The sequence below is a fragment of the Corapipo altera genome, unplaced genomic scaffold, assembly GCF_003945725.1.
Source record: "Corapipo altera isolate COAL_440 unplaced genomic scaffold, ASM394572v1 0, whole genome shotgun sequence".
Taxonomy (NCBI): Eukaryota; Metazoa; Chordata; class Aves; order Passeriformes; family Pipridae; genus Corapipo; species Corapipo altera.
The window spans coordinates 1746429-1762837 of record NW_020884872.1 but is presented as its reverse complement, the minus strand read 5'-3'; the positions used below and the strand labels follow the sequence as shown (position 1 = coordinate 1762837).

At 41.5% G+C, this 16409-nt stretch overlaps 1 protein-coding gene across 2 annotated transcripts in view; it reads left to right on the top strand.

The window, feature by feature from the left end:
* Nucleotides 1–15851, top strand: part of HLCS (holocarboxylase synthetase) — a 113313-nt gene extending 97462 nt beyond the window's left edge. For both annotated transcript variants that reach the window (XM_027634770.1, XM_027634777.1), the window contains exons 8-11: nt 578–738; nt 4720–4834; nt 8223–8436; nt 9148–15851. In XM_027634770.1, the coding sequence (XP_027490571.1) occupies nt 578–738; nt 4720–4834; nt 8223–8436; nt 9148–9316 (659 nt within the window). In that variant the 3' untranslated portion in view covers nt 9317–15851. The remainder of the gene's footprint in view (nt 1–577; nt 739–4719; nt 4835–8222; nt 8437–9147) is intronic.
* Nucleotides 15852–16409: the final 558 nt, after the last annotated feature.

The window sequence follows — 16409 nt, the reverse complement described above, 5'->3', positions numbered from 1 at the left end:
ACCTGACTCTCAGGGCAGGTCTGGCTCGTGTCGAGTTCATTCCCAGTGTGGGTGGGTTTCTAGGGGCCCTCAGAGCAGCTTCACAAATGCTTCTTCACTTCAACAAGGCAAGATTTTATTAAATGTGTGTGGCATCAGAGACCAGGGAAACCCTGGAAGCAAGTCATTTAGGACGTACTGGGAAATGGAGCAGCAACTTGTACATTTTGTACATTAGAATCATAGGAGAGAACCCTGGAATGGCCTGAGTTGGGACAGACCTTAAAGATCATCTTGTTCCACCCCTGCCATGGGCAGGGACACCTTCCACTGGCCCAGGTTGCTCAGAACTCCATCCAAGCTGACCTTGGACACTTCCAAGGATGAGAACATTAAACAAACTGCTGGTTTTTTTGGAGAAAAAGCTTTGCACTTTAACCCTTCTTCTTTCAAAATTAGTTTGAAAACTCATTACAGGACTTATGGGAGATTCTTGGATGGAAACTGTTGAATCCTTCCCTACATTCACAAAGTGATGGGTTTTTTTAAAATACTCTTTTCTTGAGTTGAAGTTCCCTTTTTCTCTCTCCCTCCTCAGGTCGTGGTGGGAATGTTTGGCTCAGTCCCGTGGGCTGTGCTCTGTCCACTCTACATATCACCATTCCCCTGCATTCCAACCTAGGCCAAAGAATTCCTTTTATTCAGCACCTGGTGTCTCTGGCAGTGGTGGAGTCAGTTAGATCAATACCAGGATATGAGGTATGTCATTCTAATTTATCCCAAAATTCCTGTTTCCACTGAATTCATGTTTTAACTGTGTCTTCTATGTGTAGAACAGATTGAATGCAGAGTATAGTTCTTCAGCACTAATATAGTGATAAACTTAACCTTGATAACATTTGATTATTTATATGTTTTCAGAAATCTAGTGTACATATGTCTTTTGCTGAGATGATTAAGTGCACTCCACTCATTTCACTCATAATCTTATGAAACTTAAGCCTCAGTCCTCAACAGTAAAGAAAAAAATCCATTTTGTTTGCCCAACAATTTCGAGTTAATTTGGTTTGATTTTGAAGGGGTTGGGGAAGAAGGAGGAGGGAAAAATGAATAAAACTGACAAATCCTTTGCTACCTTTTTTTGTTTGTGCTGTTTCAGTGGTCACTTTATCCCTTTTAAAGGATTTTTCCAACCCTTGTTTAAGGTTGAAAACTGATTTCTAAGGCAAGAACTTAGGAGTATTGCTCTCGAGAGGGAATCAAGTGTCCTGTCATCAGTATTAAAATGAAGAACCAGTCTTCTTCATCACCTCATATATCTCCTTTTTAATGTTACCATTTCCTAATATTTGCTAACTATAAAACTTTGGTATTTTACAGAAGTAGTTAACTAAAGCATATGTTTCCTATATTACAGAAAATCAATGACTTATACACATTTACACATGAACTTTATTATAGTGGCACCCAGTAGCTTTGCTGTAGTTTAGGGTCTGTCAGCCTTTCTATTAAAACCTTCTAACTTCAGTGCTTCATAACCTGACCATAAAAACAAAATGCTTCAGGCTAAAATTTGCAATATAAAATATTTGCTTAGAGTGAACACTTTAACCATTTAAAATAGGAGGGACAAGAGTTAGTTTTATAAAGCATGAGGCTGGCTGGGGAAGGAGCTAATTTATGAATGGAGGTGGTTTTGCTTCTGTATGCCTACCCTGGTGTGCTGTGGCATTTTTAACTTTGTTCCATTCAAGAGGAGAAAGGTGACTGAAGTACTAAATATGGATGTAAAAATAGTATGTGGCAGTAATGCATGTACTGTACCTACAGTGTGGGCACTGCAAGAGCTGTGACCAGGAGAGAAGTACTGAACTTGAAAGGACATCAACAATGGGTGAAACTAATGTTAAGGGACAGGACTCAAATTAATGCAAGGAAATTAAAAAATTTGTCAGGATCTCAATGCTTAAATTTTCTCTTTGGGTGTAGGTTGGGCAGGGCTTTTCTTTGTGCCCATGTCATGCCAACTGCAGTCGCTGCAAAAAACGAGCTGATCCACAGAGTTGTGGAATCATAGAGTGGTTTGGGTTGGAAGGGGCATTAAAGATCATCCAGTTCCATCCCCTGCCAAGGGCAGGGACACCTTCCACTAGCCCAAGTTGCTGAGAGTTCCATCCAGCCAGACACTTCCAGGGATCCAGGGGCAGCCACAGCTTCTCTGGGCAACCTGGGCCAGGGCCTCACCACCCTCACAGCCAAGAATTTCTTCCCAATATCCCATCTAACCCTACTCTCTGTCAGTGTAAAGCCATTCCCCCTCATCCTGTCACTCCAGGCCTTGGAAGTAGTCTCTCTCCATCTTTCCTGGAGCTCCTTCAGGTCCTGCAAGGCCACAATCAGGTCACCCCAAAGCTTCTCTTCTCCAGGCTGAACAATCCCAGCTCTCCCAGCCTTTCCTCCCAGCAGAGCTGCTCCAGCCCTCTGATCATCCTGATTCCTCCTCTGAACTCTCTCCAACAGCTCCATGTCCTTGCTTTGCTGAGGACCCTAGAGGCTTCATTCTCTCCTCCAAATTTCCATCCCTCTGCACGAGTATGTCAGAATCTTAATAACACATTAACACACTTCAATGTCCTTCGCTCTCCTCAAAGTCCATTTGAGGATTTCCATTCAAAAACCCGAGTTACTACATCTCATTTTATCAACCAGGCATCATTTTTAGGATTGTCAGGATTATTGACTCTGCTAAAGAAGCAACACCTGAGGCCTTTGTTCTGTGTCCTCACAGAGCAAATCTGACAGCTCTGTGGTTGGAAGTTTCACTGTGGGATGTTGATACTGCAGGTCCAAATGGGCCTTATATCAAGAGAAGGCTTTGCTTTCCCATTCTGAGGACAGCAGACATCTCTCTAGTGAGTGAAGATAAGAACATACTCCGTTTCCAGTGTATTTTGTGACATCCATCATTTCTTTACCATCTTGTGGTACCCTGTGAATCCATTCTGGGGTGAAGTCTCTTCTGTGTGATGGACACCCTGAGAACACCCGGCTGACTTGACTGTTCTTCCTGCTTGTTGTCACTTCAGTCACAAAACTACTGCCTGGTGTCTTACAGGTGTTATGTTTTCCTCGAGTCAGATCTACTGGGTAGCTCTGCAGAAGACCTTTTATCACTGATAATACCATTTAACTGTGTCATACTTCACGTGTCTCAAGAGTCTTCTATAAACCTTTTCCCAGGGCGAGGAGTCAAGTCGTTTTCCGTAGCGAACCTGAGACTGCTTTGATAGCAAAATCAGGTAGTATTTCCTGTCAATGAACGTGTAATGGACTCCTCTCTGGCCTTTAAATCTGTCAGGAAAGTAGACATGGACCCAGGTGCAGTTTTCACACATCCTGTAAAGGGATTTCGTAATCTACAATAGGAGGGAACGCGACTCTTGTAGTCCTGGAGCACCTCCCATAATTTGCCCCTGGGGACACAGTCATGTGCAGTTTTTCAAGCTGCAGAAAGCACATTTGCTTTCTTTCTGTGTTTAAGTAGCCAGTGCAAAGTTCAGCTCAGTTTCTGTGGTTTCAACAAAACCTTCTCTATTGGGCTGGAACGGTGTCACACAGCACGGTTTGTGTTTCCAGCTCGAGCGTCGCTGCCGAAAGCCTGAATATATTTAGGACATTAGTGGAGTTATTTATCCGGTTGTGAACTGGAATTTCTCCTGTCTGCTAAATTTCCTTTCGGAAATTCAGGATGTCGTTGTCTCTTTGGAGTCTGGAAGGGTCCTCAAGGAGAGTGGGGATGTTATTTGGGTTGATTATCAGCACTGAGCCTCAGTTTGCATCTTTCTTGAGTAAATCTTTTAAATCTTTAATAAACTCTCATGAATGAAGGAAATTATTCTATAAAACCTCACCATTTTGAGACTGACAGCCTTTAGTATCTTTAGTCCCCCTTTTGGTCACTCTTACTGGTTTTTATCTTATATATATTTTTTTTTTATTTTTTTAGTAAAATTTTTCCCTGACAGCTGCCATCCTCCTTTGTCACCATGTTACTATGATGTTTTCAGTAACATTTGTGGAGCACTTAAATAGATTCTCATTATGAAGAGCAGTTCACAGTATCACATTACCCCCTCAGGGGAGACCCCCCTGCAGAGCTGCTCCAGCCCTGGGGAACAGCACAGCAAGGACATGGAGCTGCTGCAGACAGTCCAGAGCAGGCCCCAAGAGGATCCCAGGGCTGGAGCAGCTCTGCTGGGAGGAAAGGCTGGGAGAGCTGGGATTGTTCAGCTGGAGAAGAGAAGCTTTGGGGTGACCTGATTGTGGCCTTGTAGGGCCTGAAGGGGCTCCAAGAAAGATGGAGAGAGACTATTTCCAAGAGTGACAGGACAAGGGGGAATGGCTTTGAATTGACAGAGAACAGGGATAGATGGGATATTGGGAAGGAATTCTTGACTGTGAGGGTGGGGAGGCCCTGGCCCAGGTTGCCCAGAGAAGCTGTGGCTGCCCCTGGATCCCTGGAAGTGTCCAAGGCCAGGTTGGACGGGGTTTGGAGCAACCTGGGCTAGTGGAAGGTGTCCCTGCCCATGGCAGGGGGTGGGTCTGAATGATCTTTAAGTTCCCTCCCAATCCAAACCGTTCTGTGATTCCATATAAACTATGGAATGATGAATGAACCATGTTCTTATAACAAACATTGAAGAGCAAAACGTTTCTAAATGTATGTTTTTGGTTTTTTAGGATATTGAGCTGCGAGTAAAATGGCCAAATGATATTTACTACAGTGACCTTATGAAGCTTGGTGGAGTTCTGGTAAACTCAACACTTATTGAAACAACATTTCATATACTGATTGGTAAATGTCTATTTTCAAGCTTTTCAAGCTTTTCTATACTGGGTTTTTTTCTGAAGAAATTTGTTATTAATGTCTGTATAAGGTCACATGGTAATGACAAGAACAAATAATGACAGCAGGCATTAGGAAATAAAACACAATATTATATCAAAAGGAAGTAGAAAAAGTAAATATTTTCATTCTTCTTAATAATTCCATATGCTTGACAAGGAAAACATAAATACAAGCATTTGGGCTGATGTAGTAGAGTTCAAAGAAAGAGCATTACAGGACAGAGGGAAATTGTCCTTGATTTATTGCAAAACTAGTAGAATATGCTAAAAACTGTATCCTTTTTTTTCCTATTTGCTTATTTTTATAACATGACAGATAGTTAAATAAAGAACATGCCTTTTAAATCAGGAGAGAGAGAGCTACATACACATAGTAATGTTTTCATTTTTTTAACCATTGAGATGTTTTTATAATCTCAAGTCTGATAATCATCCTGCTGTTTGCTAAGGAAGTTTTTCCCCTCACCAGCAGCATCACAGATCTGTCAGACATGCTTAGAAACCTGCCAGCAGCGCTCCAGGTCCTGGTTCCAAAAATAATTGTCTTTGCTATGTCTGAAAAATTCCTTAGCAAGTCTAAAAGGTTAAAGAAGATGGTAACATTTGGGTTGTATTTGAATGTAACATAAGGAAAATGTCTTGGAAAGGGAGTGTGGTCGTGATATCTGTGGTTTTTGTCAAGCTGCTGTAATTTTAGAGGTGCAAACAAGCAAAACAGTTGAAGTGATCACCTCCTTCTGTAGGCATTACACTTTCTATTCAATTATATCCTCATTTTGTAAATAATCCACATGAACAGAATGAAAGTTACACCAAGACACTTAAGAAGTCTCTCTATGCCCCATTAATCATTTATTGCTTCCATGTTTTTCTAGAGCCTGTTCTGGTTAACAGAGGAAAAGCAGAAATGGATCAAAAAATATTTCATTATATCGAATATCTCTTATGCAAATATTTGGTTTGGACCTTTTATTTCTTACCCTAAACACCAAACCATTAAATTCAAATTCAAACCTTCTGCATCTGTTCTCTCTCATATCCATAGGAGTTATCTTGGGGGGGGGTATAGACAGAAGATATACCTGTTCATCACTTTACTTTCACCTAGAAGCTTCTAAAATTAAAACTTAGTTGCTACATATGAATCCAAGGAGCTTTTCCATCACTTCAGTGATATGTCATTGAGAGCAGCTGGGGAGATTCATGGTATCTAAGTTCTTATGTTAGTAGTGGTGGTAGATCCAACTTCCACCACAGGAAAGGTAAACCAGATGCATCATCCCTTTTCTACAGTCATGTAGATTCCTTACCTAGAGAGAATCACTGAATCATTGAGGTTGGAAAAGATCTCCAAGACTATCAAGTCCAACCTTGTGCCCGATCCCCACCTTGTCACCCAGTGCAGAGACTCACTGAGTCATTGAACTCACTTTTTCCGTGGCATTCATGAAGAATATCCCACACGTGAGGAAAATGATAAAAATCAAAGCTCTTCAAATCTTCACTTGTCTGAGCATTACCTCAGAAGAACAAGGCCAAAGACAAACCTACCTTCACAGCTGTACCGGCACTCAAGGCCTCGCAGAGGACGCGCTTCACGTTCGTACTTTTAAATCTGGTTTAAAAAAAAACAAAACAAAACAAACCATTTTTTTTTTTTAATTAGAAAATTAAAAATCAAGAACTTTAAGGGTGGCAGGACTTTCTGGAAGGAGAGTTGTGCAGAAGAATATACTCCATGAATGCGAGGGCCAGACTGGGAGCAGGCGCAGGCAGCCAAGCACAAGTGGAATGCAAGGGACGGCCAACGTGCGTGACCTGCAGACACTCCTCTGTCTGCCTCTGCCTCAGCTAAGGCATGTCCAAACAGTGCACAGATGCTGATGGCTCGAGCACTGGAAGTTATATCAGCCACATCAGCACACTGCTGGTCGGTGCTGAATGGTTATTTTTCGCTCTTCTCGCTTGGACACTGCGGAGACGCCCCCAAGGGCCCTGAGTGCCTCATGTGCCTCAAACTAGCTGGTTGTGTTTTGCCACTGTGTTTATCCCCAGGTGCTTGTGCCTCAGCTGAGCTTGTCACCTCAAGGTGTCTCTTGTGTCTCAGTTTTTGAGTTGCTGAGCAGTGGTTGAAGCCTGACCTGCTCATGGACCCCAAAACCCCGTGATGCCCCCTCACAACAGCAATCACAGCCTAAGGACCATGGGCACTCTCTTCCCTCGTGCTGTAGTTGAGTGGAAACAGCTGAGTTGGGATTTGCTGCTATGGCACAAAGTATTTTCCAGTTCATTTTCCTTTATCTCTTTCCAATAATACATTTCAGCTCATTTCCACGGGATCAGTGTGTTGGTGCTGGTATCACTGGGCCCTGTTTGTGTGCATTCTCTGAACTAGTTAAAAATCAAAAACTCCTTTTAACTGAAGAGATCCTTCTCCTCACAGTGAACACAAATTACTTCCATATATGAGTGGTCTCATTTATTGCAAATTTACAAAACAGGACCATCTGCACCTTCTTGCAGACGGAGGAGCATCGTGTCTAAAACTGATTGACAGACAGTGGGTTTTATCCCAAATGTCTGAGGAGAGAAAAAAACCCAAATTATTAGGAGAAAAAAATAAACAGGTAATACAATATATTTCTCTACATCCCTCGAAGCCTGTTCCAGCAGGCAGCAGAAAAGGCCCCAAGAGCCATATTTAAACAAGAAAGGCGTTCTGCCAACATTATTCCAGCTGGAGAAATCTCAGCGAGACACTTGAGGCTTCTAAAGGATATGCTGTGGTGAGATAGATTAAGCAAACTGGAGTCTTACAAAGTTAAAGTTAAATCTTCTGGGTTTCCCAGAGCAAGCCAAACAAGGCTTATCAGCTGAGTGAAAAAGGTTTGGTTTTCAGAAAATGCAGTCAGCCAACTGTAGTAAACACAGAGGTCTCTGAATTATGTTTTAGACTGAAAGATGAAACTCCATCTCAGAGGGGTTCACTGTGAGTTGGCTGATGACATGAAAGAATTTCTCACTTTGATGTTACTGTAACCAAGGTGCCAGTTACCATCTTCCCACCCCTCCTTGATAGGATGGTGTGGTGTTGAAAGACTGTGCTGGATTCGCTTCTGTAATTCTAAAGAGCATTTTGAGGGCAAGGAACAAGTAAAATCTGAACTGAGAACTGGAACTACAAGAGTAAGAAGACTTAAAGGTGTAAGAGGCTGAAAAAAAACAGCTACGGGAAACATCCCTAGGGATAATTGTATTGAGTAGCTGAATAAAGTAGTGACCCTGGTGGTAACAAAGTGTTCATCCCTTTGATCCTTCTCGTTTGTCTTCTTCAGGCTTTGGATTTAATGTGAATAACAGCAACCCCACCATATGCATCAATGATCTCATCACAAAGTTTAATAAGGAAGAGGGGACAAAGCTGAAACCTTTAACTACAGACTGTCTCATTGCAAGGACTGTCACTGTGCTGGAGAGGCTCATAGATATTTTTCAGGAGAAGGGACCCAATGGAATTCTTCCCCGTTACTACAAGTACTGGGTACACAGGTAAGAATTATGTTCTTCTCAGACTTTCTTTTAAGCAAGTTGGTAGAAGAACTCCTGCATATTTTTTCTTTTTCTACTTTATCTACTAAATTTCCTTTAATACAAGTAAATTAATTAAAATACACTCCCAAGCAGGATGTACATTTTTAAGGGAGAATAAAAGTAGCACCCCAAAAATCAACGGACTAGCATGAGTTAAAGAATGCTCCCAGGTATTTTACTTGTATCATCTCCAAACAAAGGGAGTTGAAAATTATTTGTTTTGAGATTGATGAAGCTGCTGTGCTTCTATAAAAAAAATAGACTGTTTGGATTAACTCCAACTCTGTTCATTCCACAAAAGGAAATTAAAGCAGATAGAAAATGCTGCTGAAAATCATTTTCTGTAAAGAACCAGTGAAGTCGGAAATAAAAATAATCTGCTGGAGGGTGAAGCCTTCCCTGTGAGGGTGGGGAGGCCCTGGCACATGTTGCCCAGAGAAACTGTGGCTGCCCCTGGATCCCTGGAAGCATCCAAGGCCAGGCTGGATGGAGCTCTGAGCAACCTGGTGTGGTAGAAGGTGTCCCTGCCCGTGGCAGGGGTTTGGAATGGGATGATCTCTAAGATCCCAATCCATTCTGTCATTCATTCTATGATTAGTCCTCTGAGGTGTTTTGAATTGTGCAGTGCCCACCATCCATCACTGACAGCCTGGTTCTCCCTGTTCCCAGCGGGAAGCAGGTCCGTCTGCACAGCGAGGACGGGCCGACCGCCTGGATCGTCGGGATAGACGACTATGGATACCTGCAAGTCCACCAAGAAGGCAAAGGGATCGATTCTGTGCACCCAGATGGCAACTCCTTTGACATGCTGAGAAACCTGATAGTCCCAAAGCATTAACTGTCCCCTGAGCTCACAGCACCAGGGAAGACTCTTTAGTGTTTGGCACCGTCAGCTAAACTCGCTCAGAGGTGGGAAGGGGAGTTGGCAGCTTGATTTTTTTTTCCCTTCTGATTTTCTGCTGTCTTTGGTTTTTGAAGTGGATAACTTCAACAGTTCAAAAAGAGATGGTGATCTCATAGCTGAAGGCCTTTATTCTTTTGTATTAACTTTTAAACACACCGACGTTGCCATTCTTTGTAAGTGTCTATTCTTTTTGAGGAGTCTGGTTGCAAAGGAACCCTTTACAATGAACAGAACTTTCTCTTCACTTGCACACTGTATTGGAGAAACTGAAGTGGCTGAATAGTTCCTTTTTGTGTCTCTCTGTTTTTATTGTACTTTAGCAAAGTGCAGGACAACGTTTACTTTTTTTTTTTTTACTCTGTTTTTTTAAACTACATTCTGGTTTATGTGTTGTCTGCACTAAAAACAGCTGGAACATCATATATTTCTGACTTACTGGGATTATCACTGTGCTTAACTTCAGGTCTAAGTGGAGATCCTTACTGATTTGGTTCTTCTCCATGTGGACCTGTGCAACAATTTACCAACCTGTGCTTTGGTCTCAGGTCTACAACTCTAGTGGCTGCCTTGAGTTTTTTGGAGAGTATTCCATCAGCACTTAAGAACTGTGGTTGGTTATCCAAATTCCTGGCACTCTGCTCTTCTTAGGTAATTGGATCTGAGTAAATCATCTGATGTGTCCTTTGAATCATAGTTTTCCAAGAGGATTTAGCCCCTGTGAGAAAAACCCACTGGAGTAGTGTCTCACCAAGGTTATTGTGTAATCCCAGTCAGGAGAGGGAACCTCTGATTAGTTTAAAATTTGATAGTTATATTGTGATCTCAGTGAAGTGAATAAATAAGAGATTCCCTGCTGCAAACAACTACTCCAGTGAGAAAGAGAAAACATACCATCCACCTGTGTCTGAATTCTCTTCCACAGCTTCTGTGGTCACCTCCTTTCCCAAAGCAGAGCATCTGGGTTTGCTGCTAACCATTAAAAGCAGGAGCTGACCTGAAAGTAGCTCCTTTTGGGGGCTGCCTGCCCAGTTCCAGGTGGGGGTGTAACACCTTGCTCATGACTGGGAAGCATCCTGGAGCATCCCTGTGGGAGTTTCCGTGCGACGGCGGCGGCTCGGCAGGTTTTTCTCCTGGGCCTTCACACCAAGACTTGGCCACCGCAGCTCTTCAGGCAACTCTGTGCAAAATAAGTTTGTCTCCTAGGTGTGATGTTTCCTCAAGCCTCATTTCCTCAAGTAGGCAGCGCTGCTCGTTCCATTCCCTCGTCCCTGCTGGAGGTGGATCAGCCAAATTGGTTTCCACAAAGGAAATTGCGGCCTACACGCCAGAAACGGGGGTTTGGGGTTAAAGTTCACCTCATAAACAACCTGAACATGTTAGGAGATTGTTTCAGTTACAAAGCCAAGAAGTCTTAAAATCAGGAAACTGGTCTGTAATGGTAATTTTGACCAATCCTCACATATTAGGGTTTCGGTGGCTTGGCAGCAAGTGCAAGAAATTAAGTTGTCCCTGTTACATTTAGGATTTTATGCTCCACATCACAGTAGATTTGTCCTGTGTCCCTGCTGGTTTGTTTTCCCCCATGATCCAGATCATGTGAGGCTGCACACCAGTATTACCTGGAACTGTCCAGTGGAGTGCAGACAGCTGTTAATGGGCATAATTAAAATGATGCACAACAACACCAGGTTTTGCTTTTTTCCCACCAGAGGCTTTCAAAACTGCTTTAGGCTGAGAATTTTCTGGCAATTACCTTTATTTCAGAATTAAATATTGATGAATGTTGTAATTAGCTGAAACTCGAGTCTGACTTAATACAGTTTAAATAAAAAAGAAGAAACAACATATATGAACATACATAAAAAGTGTGTGTGTGTTCACATACACACTCACATCTTGTGCATCTTCACTCATTTTCTGCTTTTTCCTTCAAGCAGTTTGTGAGCAATGTCAGCTGGGGAAAGCAGAGCTCTGGTACTGGTTTTCCAACCACACAGGTTTACAAAACTTTACCTTAATCTGATATTTGTAGCTAAAACACTGTCTCTGCTTTGGCTTTGGCACTGCAGGATGTGCATGTGGGAAGCACCTTGAATTTTGCTTGTGTTCCAGGAAGAGTGAGAAGTGCCTGTAGAGATTTAACAACCAGGTCATGCTTGCATGGCTTCCTTAAAACATGTTCTCCCTTCACAAGGGGCAAAGAATGACGGGGGGAAAGGATAAAACATGTTCCTGTGTGAAGGGAAGAATGGACTTGCAAACCTTCAGTGGCTGAGGGATTTTTTAAGAGCAAAATGCTGCAGCATTTCCTGGTTGCTGTTGTTCCTTTTTGGATTCTTTTCTGGCTGCCTTAATGGTGAGCTGGTTCTATTCTTACTTTGAGTTTTAAGGTTATTCCAAAACTTTTTGCCTTAGGAAGACACTTAGCATTGAACTTCCTTTCCACAAGCAAGATCTTTTGAGTCTGGATGTGCCAGAGCACAGGTTGGGTGCTCTGGGAATATCACTTGGCCTCTTTAGTGGTCTGTTCTGGTGTCTAAAACTTACCTGTAGTTCTTGAGGAAACTGCCTGGACTTTGGATGAAGGGTTTGGTTGCTTCCCCTTCAGAAGAACCAAAGACAGGGAGAATTCCTGGAGTAAGGTCCTTGTGAGGAGCTGTGGAGAAGCCCAGGAGCCTCTGTCAGGTAGATGGGAAGCCCAGGCGGGAGTCTGACTCCTCCTGTGCCAAACTTGGCACGCCCAGAAAGCCACAACATTTTTGTAGGAAAATGGTTGTTATTCTTGTTCTCAGACAAATGTGGTGCAGAGTGTCTCTGGACATCGGTATGGAGAGAATCAGACAACTCCAGACCCAGGAGTAATGCACTGAAAATGTTTCATTTCGTTCAACTGTCTGGATTAGTAAAACACCTCTTCCATTGCGGGGCTGATGTCATATCTTAAACTATTTTCTTGATGAAGTGCTTTCAAAAAAACCCCATTTATTACGACGTCCATATTTCTGTGACTTCATTTTTTTTTCCCCCCTCCTGGACTCTGTTATAACGTTTCTCATCGTGAAAACATTTGTGGAGGTTGTTTATTGATAGGAAAACTTCTGCTGGGCGTGTTGGCACGTGTGTGTGTTCAGAGGGAGGCGAGCAGGTTGTGCCCAGTCAGCAACAAAGCTGCTTCCAAAGGTTTGAAAAAGTAATAATGTGCTTAACATTTAAGAGCTCGAGCAGCACATCTCGCTTCTAGTAAAAGGTTTATAAGACTTCAGAGCTTTTTTATTTTTTAAATATATCCAACAAATCAAGGGGCTATTACCTGGAAATAATATTAAAACATTTAATCCTTTATGCTGCTGCTTCATTGTACAAAAATTTATTTCTCTGCTTTTTCCTGATTCAGCTACATCAGCAGTTTAAAAAATTACTCTGTGCAACTCCTTTGGAACATGCAGGAGCTTTATATGTATAAAAAAATGTGTCATTGTGCTGCAAAGAGCTGATTCCTGGGGGCGACTGGTTTAATAAAAGCATTTGCATGTGTAAGTGGCAGCAGTGATGCACTGCCCTGATCAGACACCAAAGAAATTAAATCTGGGCTGAGGAAGGACCAGAGGTCAAAAAATGATGGAGAAAAGAGAACTGCAGGGAAGAATTGCAAACTGATGTCGTGCTTGAGTAGCTCATTAGTGATTCTGTGTTATTTGCAGTCCCTCAAGTGTCTTCCTTTGAAACACAACATGGCTAAAATACAATAAATTTAAATTAAAAAAAAATCTTTGTATTTTATAGTACGTTAATTGTCAAATATAAACCACGATGGGAATAAATTTTCAAATATGCACCACTATTTGTGAAACCCCGTGTTTTGCGGTTAAAAAGAAAAAGAGGACTCCAGCTCGATTTTCCTTTGGCTACAGGATTTTTATTAACATTTTAACGGTTTTGTTTTACATAATAAATAAGCAAAAATGCTTTACATTTTTTTTAGGGAATACATATATAATTCTGAGCATTAATAGGTTGTTTGGTTTGCGTGCTTCTTCACCTACACTTGCCAAATAGCTTTTTACCTGCGTCATATTAAAAAAAAAAAAAAAAAAAGGAAAATCTAAAGTTCAGGAAAAGAAATGGAATAATAATATTTTCTCTGTGTTATTTTTGAAGCGTGACTGAAGTGTTGATAAAACCATTTGTGTCCTGTTTTGAGATTTTTACAGAAATTCTGGCAGATTTCCCGTTCGTTTGCACTTTCAGCGATATATTCTCCAATTTTACATCCACTGTGCTTAATTCCCTTAAATTACTTTTATACCCTTTTTCAAATCACAGGGCTGCAGAGACCTGGAGATGAGTCTGTTCCCTTATCACCTTATTTACATTGCACTCTTTCAATTAAGAGGGTAAAAACTTCATGTGGGATTGACTTTTCCGACTTTACACTGGTCTGGTGGAAGGTTCCCTGTCCATGGGGGTTGGAAGTGGATGATCCTTAAATTCCCTTCCATCCCAAACTGTTCTATGATTCCTTGATTTTGATGGAATATTCCCTCTCTCACTCTCCATATCATTTTCTTACCAGATCTGAACCCCCCCCAAGGGTTAAAATCCTGTGAAGCCTCATGACAAAGGCGTCTGCAGTGGCTCAAAGGGAGAAATGAGGTGGTTTTTCATAATATATTCCAATTCACACTCCACTTCAGTGTCATAATTTTTTCCCATTATTAAAACCACTGCCACTGTGGTGGCTGTGCCCTGTTCTGCACCTTGAGTGTGTTGAGAACATCTGTAGTTTAACTGATTAAAAGTCGTATTTTTCTCTCGATATAATTGACTCCTGTCCCAGCTGTGAACACAAAAACGCTGTTTTCTGGTTTTGGAATGGCAGGAAAAAAACATTCCACACGTTTGCTTTTGTAACCACAGGTCTTTCCTAAAAACCTTCCCCCCTATTATCATCTGTGAATGTGTAATTGGTTCGTTATTGCCTAATAGGGGAAAGTTCCGGTGCCCGAGTGTCGCGTCCCATAAAACATCTGGGGGAGAATGATGGAACACCTCCTCTGCTCAGGCTCCCTGAATAAAGCCTGGAAGTGTGAATGACAGGGTAGAGGCTGGAGAAATATTTTGTGGTGTTTTGCTGAGAAACATCAATGGTGTTTTTTAACCAAAGCCTAATTTGCACGTTCCCAAAACTGTGTTTTTATAGTGAGAAGGACTCGGAAGAACGGCAAAAATGCAGCAGATTTTGGGTGCAGCAATGCCATTAATGAGGTACCAAGTGCAGTGTGAGAGTTGTGCATCAGGTTTCTTTTTAATGATGCAAACAATGCCAGTTCCTCCTTTCTAGGGCATGGGTTCAATTTACCAAAATTAACATTTGCATAATTGCATCTTTTAAGGAGTTGGGGTCGTTTATCAGCACCACTGGCTGGGAAGGCTCTTAATCACAGCCACTGTAAAACCAGCTTGTGTCTCATCCCTTCGATTTATAAAGTCAGAGTGATAGTAATTTACATTTTTACAGCTTTTCTGGAGACTTGCAACTTCTCCAGCATTAAACAAACCAAGGAGCACAGTTACACTGAGTTATACTGGTTTGGTTCTGCTTTTGGTTTTGGTTTTAAGTCACTGTACTGGTAATCACTGATTAGGTATTTTTTGTTATATTTAGCATGAAGTATAATTTTCATGCAACTGAAAACATCAGACAACTGAGAGCTCCCAAGTGAACATCACTTTATAGTAAAGCCTTCTCTATTAACCTTTTAATTTTTAAGCAATGCAAATACTGAAAATTGTTTTCAGACCTATGATTTAAAAGTATTTGTTGTGTACTCGTGGCAATAAATATCCATACCTAGAAGGAAGTGACTTTATTGTTGTATTCTGGTGGAAGGTTCACTGTCTGTGGCAGGGGCTTGGAACAGGATGATTTTTAAAATCTCTTCCAACCCAAACCATTCTGAGATCCTTTGAGAAAATACTTATGTGGCTGGTGCAATATGGAAAAAACTCTTGCTCGTGGATTGCACCTTGTCAGGTAGAACCATAAGGGACTAAAACCTTTAAAAAATTAGATGTTCTCCATCCTTTATGTGCAGCAATAGAATCACAGAATGGTTTGGGTTGGAAGGGACCTTAAAGATCACCCAGTTCCACCCCCTGCCATGGGCAGGGACACCTTCCACTAGACCAGGTTGTTTCCTTCAGTGAAGGTCTCTTTAGAGAGATAAGAGAGAGACTTTGAAAAGTCTGAATTAGCCTTGAATTGGGCTAAAAAGCAAAGCTGACTCGGATCTACAGCAACATTTGTTGTTGTTTTTTACGGCTCTTGTATAGGGAGTCGTTCGTTGTTTTATCAAGAAAAGAACTGAGGAAGTTTGGGAAGTGGTTCAAAACCACACTGGACTGACTGTTGTCAATTAAACACACACAAACCCACATGTCTCCTCGTTTGTAAACTATAGAAAGAAGTGAAAATAAAGGGGGTGAAAATCTCTTCCTAACGGGCTGGACAAAATGGGAGCGTTTGTGCAATTTGGGATTTGTGAAGTGCACGAGTCAGTCAGACCCCAGTCCTACCTTTGTGCTGACAACAAGATTTATCCTTAAGGAAGTTCAGTGTGTTGAAAGCTGAACTGTTTCAAAGTTCACAATTCTGGCAAGTTTAAAATAAAGCATAAACGTTCTTTATTCTCTTGACTATAAGGAAAACATTTCTGGTGCTGTTATTGAGATGCATTTTTGAGTAGCTGGGGTTAAAATCTGCACAGTTCTCCCAGAATTCCCAGTGAAACACAAGATTGAGAAGTTTCTTTTTCTTATTACAACACTTTATGGGGAATAGTTGTTAGTTCCTGCTACGTAATTTGTCCCAATTTGCCATGACAAGACCTGTAACCCTGTAATATGTATTAATTTGTTGTATTGTCCCTTGTCAAGATGAATGGTGGTGGTAACAATCTCAGAACAGTGAAATCTAGGTTAAATAAATCAAATTTAGGTTTGATTTATTTAGTTTAAAACATTGTGG